This window comes from Lactuca saligna, chromosome 9 (genome assembly GCF_052625555.1).
Source record: "Lactuca saligna cultivar CGN05327 chromosome 9, ASM5262555v1, whole genome shotgun sequence".
Lineage (NCBI taxonomy): Eukaryota > Viridiplantae > Streptophyta > Magnoliopsida > Asterales > Asteraceae > Lactuca > Lactuca saligna.
In genome coordinates this window covers 150329557-150337421 of record NC_136425.1, presented here as the reverse complement: position 1 = coordinate 150337421, position 7865 = coordinate 150329557, and the positions used below count along the sequence as shown (strand labels likewise).

Below are 7865 nucleotides of genomic sequence, written 5' to 3'. Positions count from 1 at the left end.
CGGAGTTCAACCTCTAGTTGCATTATAGTAGCCTCTTTATTGTCATAGAAAATAGAGTGAATATTAAGCCAAACCTTGCGGGCTGTTGGAGGATTGGAGTAAGCGGAGGTGATAAGATTTTGAGATATCAATCTAAATAGCCATAAAAGAAACATTGAGTCAAGTCTCTATCATTCTGGATAAGTAGATGACGATTTGGTGCATCATATGTGCCATCTACGTGATAGAGAATATCATAGGCGGTACAATAAACCTTGAAGAGAACACTCCAAGGTTCATAGTTCTGAGTGGTGAAATCTAGAATAAGAGGAACATACGTTTTGATGTTGGTTATTCCATAGGCTTTGTGAGGAGGTTTGGAATTGTTGCTAGATTCACCACCAGTCATGTTGGTTGAAGAAAGAAGAAAGAAACGTAAGAGAAGAAGAGTAGAGGGTGTGACGATAGGAAGAAGAAAAGAGGATCAGTTGATTTTAGGGATGAAAAAATAGGCTGATACCATGATAGAAACAATTTTCCTACACTTAGAAAGGCATTACAAACTAAATACACAATGGCCTTCTTGAGCTTATACACCATAATGGACTAACAGAAGGAGTGGGCTAATAATACAAATATACAAATATATAAATCATGATTGATAACATATAATACACGATCTCACATCTAATAAATTAACACACCACACAAATAACTCGAGTGTGATGGCCAATGGCGTTACCTTGTGATATGTTTCGCTATGGAGCACTTCTTTGTTGGTAACTTGCCTAGCCACTAGTGGCCAAATTGGAAGGTTCTTCGTCTTTGTAACCATAAGGACCAGGGTTTTTCCTTGTCATGGTTTGCCATGGTCACCATATGGACTAGGGTTTTTCACTATTATGGTTTGCCAAAATCGGATAAGAGGATAATTTTCTTTCTATCCATACGCTCATTTCAAAACAATACAAAAAAGATTTTTTTGTTCCTTTTTGTTAAAAAAAAAGTAAAAAAGATATCTTATATTCGTTTTCTCATTTTATTTATTTATTTATTTATTTATTTATTTATTTTTAACTTCCGTACACTGTTTTCCTAATACATAAGAAAATTCAGATTCTTCAGTCATTCGCTGCAAATCTTCCTTTCATTCCACGGTATTGGCAAGAAGGTGTTTAAGGTATGTCTTCTTCATCTCTCCGGCCCTCTCCTTCTCCAACCATCCTCCCTCCCCTTCTCTCATTTTCTGTTACTGTTCACCGCCGTCCGCCGTGACACACTCTTCCCTTCGCTGGTAGCCATTAACCCTCACAGCCTCACCTCGCTGCTGATAACCCACCAACCACCACCACCATAGAAACCCTAAAAACAAGCACTCAGCTTCATACCACCACTCTCTCCGGCTCCCCTCATTTCCTCCCTTTCTCCCATGCACGACAATCCCAAACGACATCCCGACCCCGCTACCCTCCGATTATAAAAACCATATTCCAGCTCCTAAATTTTGCATTTATCGACCCATCACAACCCAATCTGCCGGAAAATCCCATTTATCTCACCTTAATTTCTCTGCGATCCCTCCCCTCATCCCGCCGGAGAACACCAGTTGCTTTCTCTGGCTTGAACCACCACCAACTGAAACCTCTCTGTATGTGTGTGTTTGGTCTTCTCTTCTTAAGAAATCCCTGAAAACAAATCCCTAATTTACATTTCTGCTCATGTTCTTCCAAATCCTTGCTAGATTAACGTTTTAATCCTACATTTTTTTTTCTTTTTCAATTCCTGCAGGTTTAGGTCTAAGCGGAGCTTCACATCGAGTTACATCAAAGTTTTTTTTGGCATCTTCAGGTACAATTTCATCCTTCCGATTCCATACTCTTAAATTAACTTTCATTAGCGTTAACTTTGATTAATGAAATTATCCACCATTAACAGTTGTTCAGATCAACAATCCGAATACTATCATCAATGTTACATCACTGTAATGAATCTTTTTTAGGTTTGACCAAAATTGACTTTGGTTGACCATGTTTTACTTCGACTTTTCTTTTCATCTAACGTCAAGTTATATAGGAACTAATACACAATTGAATGGTTTAATCAGGATGGATAATCGTAATGCGTTGGTGATGATAGCTGGATGCATAGCCATCAACAGTGTGATGTGTCTGCTAGGATTCCCAGGAGGACTTGCAAACATTGGGAAGACAAAACGCGATTGGGTGTTTCTCAATGCGAACTTGAAAGCTCTTTGTATCTCCATGACTGTGTTTGTTGTTGGAATGAGTGCGGGGACCATATTCTGGAAAAAGATCGAGAAGCGTGCAAGATATGCCATGCTTATTGCAATTGCTGCTATGGCGATAGCTGTTCATGAGATTGTTCTTAGGATTATAGGGGACGATCACTACTGGTTGAGGCTTTTTGCTAATTGGTCCTGTGCTGTGATCGTGCATTTCATTTGTGGTGTCATCTTCTTTCTCAGGTGTGGCAATTGGATCATATAGAGACGATGTTGGTGCGTTATTATGATCAGTGAACAATCAACTCGATCTAATCATCTGTTGGATGCTTTTGAATTGTGATGTTAACTCTTCTATCACACTATTGACTATTGAGTATTAGTTTGGATATGTGACTCCAAATTAGTTTTTTATTTTGTTTACGTTTTAGGAAATGTTATGGAATCAACAAGTAAACTTTTCATTTTCTTCCAATTTAGTCGACCATTTACCAAGAAGACCTAGTTTACTAAAAATATTAGTAGCTATTATATATTACGGAGTATTAGTTGTTGAGTTCTACCTATTTGGTTTAAAAGGTGGTTTTAATTTTGTTCATAGGCCATGTAACCATCTTGGTTATCTCAAATGAACAACCATCTTTTATTCGTATATAATTGGTATGTTATAGTGTTAAAATATGAGAATCTCTGTTATAAAAGTATGGACATCACTTCCCGAACTTTGTGGACGATATGATTTACTTTCTAATATTGGTTGTCAAAATAGTCGCTATATGAATATGGATTAGGTTAACGTCATTAACATGCAATTTTATGCAAGTAATCCATGCTTGATTAAACAAAATGATTGTCTAGTAAAGAGGTTGGTTAAAAAGACACTTCATTTTATCATATAGATACCCTAATTAATTTTTGAAATATTTTTATTGGTTGAAATTACATTGTTTTCCGAAAAAATTGATTATAAGTACTTAATATAGGTTGATTTTTCTTTTTAATAAAAATATCAATAGGTGTCTAAGGGGTGATTTATTATTATTATTATTTTATTAATCTTTTGGGGTGTAAATTTTATAATTTTTTTAATATATCAAAAACTAATAATCATCTATTTTTCTTCTATTATAGATATTGGTTTGAAATTCCAAAAAACAAATTCCTAGTTTACATTCCGGCCCATGTTTTAATCCTACATTTTTTTTCTTCAATTTCACAGCTATGAGTCTCATCGAAGCATCACAGCTTGCTGATCATGACGTGGAGTTCATGCACTTGCTTCAAGACAGATTTGTCATCAACCATTTGAAACTCTAAATACTTAGTTAGTACATTTCTCATGTGCCTTGTACTTGAGTTCCAAAGCACTCCATAAATCTCTTGGATCTTTGATATGTGCGTAAAGATCATAGTGCCGACCAGACAGTGAGTTCTTGATGTGGCGCACACACAGTTCCTTAGACTCTCTACGTAGAGCCCTTTTGTTTTTCCGGATCGGAGATGATTGTTGGATCCACGGTTTTCATGGCCCCGGGAATTGGATTAGAAGGAATCGAGGTCAGTTTTGGGTCCAAAACATAGGAGAGCTTCAATACATGAAACATGAACTTGATCTTGTCAGCCTAATAGGAATAGTTCTGACCATTAAATCGGTCAAGCTTGACAAACTCTTGGTTCATGTAATGGAGACTAGCAGTTAGGATTTGGGTGTTTATTAGTTTGATGATTTATAAACCCAATAAAAACCTTTAAGATTGTTGTAAATCAGAACCGATAGACATGCGAAGAAACTGACAAATTATATTGAGAATTATATTATGAATAATAAATCAAATTATTATTAATACAATTACCAAGTTTCTTCTCGATTAGATCTGATTATAAGAAAGGGATAGAAGCAGATTGTCTGTTATTGGACGAAAATAAATGCAAGACAATAAAATCTTGAATGTCTAATAACTGCACGGATCGAACTTCTGTTCTTAAAAGTTTTCACTTCGCTTCTATCGGCTGTAAGCCACAGAGTAAAAAATGTCCTTAAAGGAGTAAAAAAATATCCTTAAAGGTTTTCACTTCGCTTCTATCGACCACAGAGTAAAAAAGCACGCACTCGCGGCGTCGGCTAGTACTAGTGCTAGGCTAGGCGGGCGTATGTGGGCTTGGCTCGTCCCTTGATCCACTAAGAGCCTTTAAAAGCCTATCAATAGAAAACATTAAAACCCCACAAAATATTTATTCCTCTACCAATTTTCCTATTTAATAAAAGAATAGTTTTATTCTTCTTTTTACATGTGTCATTTTATTAGCCCCCTAATTAATGCATATTTTATTTTCCGTTTGTCATGTGTCACTATATTATATTTATTAATTAATGAATGTCATTTGTAAGCCTATTAATTCTTCATTTCAAATTTCAAATTTTAAATTTCTTACTCTAATTACATTAAATTAATAACATTAGAATAAAAATTAAAATAAATTTAATATAAATAATAAAGTGATATAATTTCACATATTTATTTAAATCAATGATTAAAATTTAGATAACTAAAAAAATCTTTTAATTAATAAGTTATTTAAAATAATTTATTAATAATTTTTAGTTTTTATTTTAAAAGTTTAATTAATTATACAACCGTGATTTCTAGGGGATACAAATTAATGCATGATAAAAGAAAATAACCAACTAGATATTATGCCTTCATTATTTCCAATACATGTTTTGGGATTCAATGTAATGTAAAAAGTAATTTAATTTTTTACTTTTAGATTGTTTGGATTAATGTGTAAACTGATTATCTTTTTAATTGTAAAGTTAAGTTTTTCCAACATTTCGAATTGTTTTTGTAAACAAATATATTATTTTCCACATTTAATGTCTACAAAACGTGTGTTGTGGAAATAATTGAATGAATTTCATATTTCTATAACAACTATTTAGAATGTTTAGTTTAATTTATTTGAATTATTAATATTAATTTTATTGATGTGAAAAATGAATGGAAAAGTACAGTAGTACATATTCTTTAGAAATTTAGTAATTTTTTATAGGTGGGAGCAAGAAAAAACAGTCTTTTTGATAGTATTCTTGCATGCCTATACAATTGGCTTGTGTATAGAAAACACAAGTTGCACATCAGATGAGATTTGTGGCTACCAATTCTGATTTTAAACTCTTATATTTAATTGTTCTATTTTACTAGTTCCTAGTTATTGCTTTTCGTATTAAAAACCTCACTAGATCCCCAAAAAAAAAAAAAAAAAAAAAAAAAAAAAAAAAAAAAAAAAAACTATTCGCCAGATTATTAGTTCTTCTTTTTCTTATTCATTTTTTTATTCATTCTATCATGTAAAAATTGTGTTGAATGTGAATCTTAGGGTTTATCCATTTAACAACTTAATTTGTTTTTAGGAGAAATGAGATATGCCCGATTGTGTTGAATGTGAATCTTAGGGTTTACCCATTGGTGAGTCTTCTTTGTTTATTTTTGGGGAAATGACATATGCCCGATTATGTTTTTAGGGTTTACCCATTTAGCCACTTAATTTGTTTTGTGTCATTATAAGGGAACGAATTATCTATTACCTATCAATATAATCGCTTTCACATATTGTAGCCGGTTTACATTGCCACATAAGCATAGCCTAACACATAAGCAACAACATGGCAAGAATTCAAAGCGTCCCAATAACCGAAACAACATTGTATTGAATGTGAATCTTAGGGAGCATGCTTCGACTGTTCAGGCACCTCCATATAATTTGAAGACTTTGTTGCCCTAAAATGGCACATCAGCAAACTTCATTACCCCAATCTCGTCTTTAACTTCACTCAAAAATTGGAAAATGCCTTTGTTCGCACCTGCAGAACACAATTGGTCTCCAAACTATCGTCATCACATTGAGGAGACTTATTCCAATGGTGTAACCAACGAAGACATGGCCATCAATCTACTACAAACCCAACTGGAATTCTCTCTCATATGGGAGAACTTCCAAGACCAGTTGTGTGAGCTCCGACAGGGTGTTAATCGAGACTTGGATGCCATGAACATGAGGTTGATGACGTTCTCGTTGGTCAGCTAGACATTTCTAATATCGTTGCTGATCTTAAGATCGTTTCTCTGCAAGGCTCGTATATGAAGATGGTCTTGGAGCACAACAAATGTAAGAAAGCAAAATATTTTCTTTGGATTGTTGGTGTTGTTATTATGGGTGTGTTCACGTACATGTTCTTCAACTAAAAAAATGTGTAGGTTAAAGCATTTCTATCATGGGTTTGTGTTTTGGTGTGTTATTTAAGTTGTTTAATGTCAATATTAGTAATAGATTTTGTGTCTGCTGATGCTTGTTGTTGGTGTTGGTAATAGTTTGTGCTGCTAGTGCGTAGAGTTGGTGGTGGTGTTGCTTGGATCGGTGATGGTAATCGTTTTTTGATGAAGTTTTTTATCGATGATCTTTGTAATAGGTTATAAAATAGGAAAAAGTGTTGTAAACAAACCCATGGCTGAAATGTTGGTTTATATATTATTATTAAAAAAAATTGTCTTACACTTGTTTATGTGTGTGTGCATGAACGAATGAAACATTTGGGGATTATATATGTTTCGGTAACTTGTTCCCAGTCACGTGGATCTTCATCGCTGGGATGGGACCACAAGCCAAAGAGAATTGAATATACTTTTTTAAGCAAATACACAGGGACCACAAATGGTGCAGTTGGAGAAAAGGGATAAAATTAAACATTAACTTTGCACACGAGGCACAGTGCTCCTTGTCTGTAACCCTTTTTTTCGAAAAAAAAAACTTTTCTAAAGTGCACTTTTTCTTTTGTTTCCTTGTCAGTTCACTTTTTCCTTGTTTGATTGTTAATGGATTAATAGGCATATAACGTGTTACAGGAATAGCTTAATGGATTAAGTCACAACTATCATGTTACAGAAAATGATATAATTACCCCCACATCCAAAAACTTTAGTAATGACACAAGTCGATCCGAAATGGTCAATTTATTTATATGAAGAACATACCCATACTTGATTACATACTGTAAATGGCTAAACAACCCTAAAGGACCAAAATACCCCTATAATTTTGTTTAATGGAAATGACTAAAATAACACTGAAATCCTAACTCATTTACAGTGGCTACAATTCTTGTATTTCTTAGTTAATCCACATGAGTAACATACGAATTCCATAATAAGTTAATGTAAATGCCCATAATACCCCTACATATTTGTGTTATGGAAACAACCAAAATACCAATACCTATGTAAGTTAATCTAAAATAGCATATACTAACTTACCATACCATAAAACAACATAACATACATCATTTTGTTTATTGCAACTCACATTTAATATAAATACCAAACCATTATCTAATCCAAATCCATGGCCGTTGCAGGACTGCTACCTTCACCTCCCACGTTTTTAGCAAGCTTCATTTTAATGATTCTCTTTGACTTCTTCCTTTTGTTAGGTGGTCTTAAATGCTAAACTTGATGAACAAGAGCAATAACCTTGACCCCTTCTACACGCCCATCGACTCCCATCATTTTCTCTTCTTGACCAATCGTCTCCAATGCATCCCCTGCATTAACCATTACCTCATCATCCCCATCCCCTTTCATAACGTTCA

General features: G+C 34.0%; 1 protein-coding gene across 1 annotated transcript; it reads left to right on the top strand.

The window, feature by feature from the left end:
* Positions 1-1125: 1125 nt before the first annotated feature.
* On the top strand, positions 1126-2665 carry LOC145013964 (uncharacterized). The gene is made up of 3 exons (XM_078972317.1): positions 1126-1159; positions 1768-1827; positions 2084-2665. The coding sequence occupies exon 3, from the start codon at positions 2085-2087 to the stop codon at positions 2484-2486; it is 402 nt and encodes a 133-aa protein (XP_078828443.1). The 5' UTR covers positions 1126-1159; positions 1768-1827; position 2084; the 3' UTR covers positions 2487-2665.
* Positions 2666-7865: the final 5200 nt, after the last annotated feature.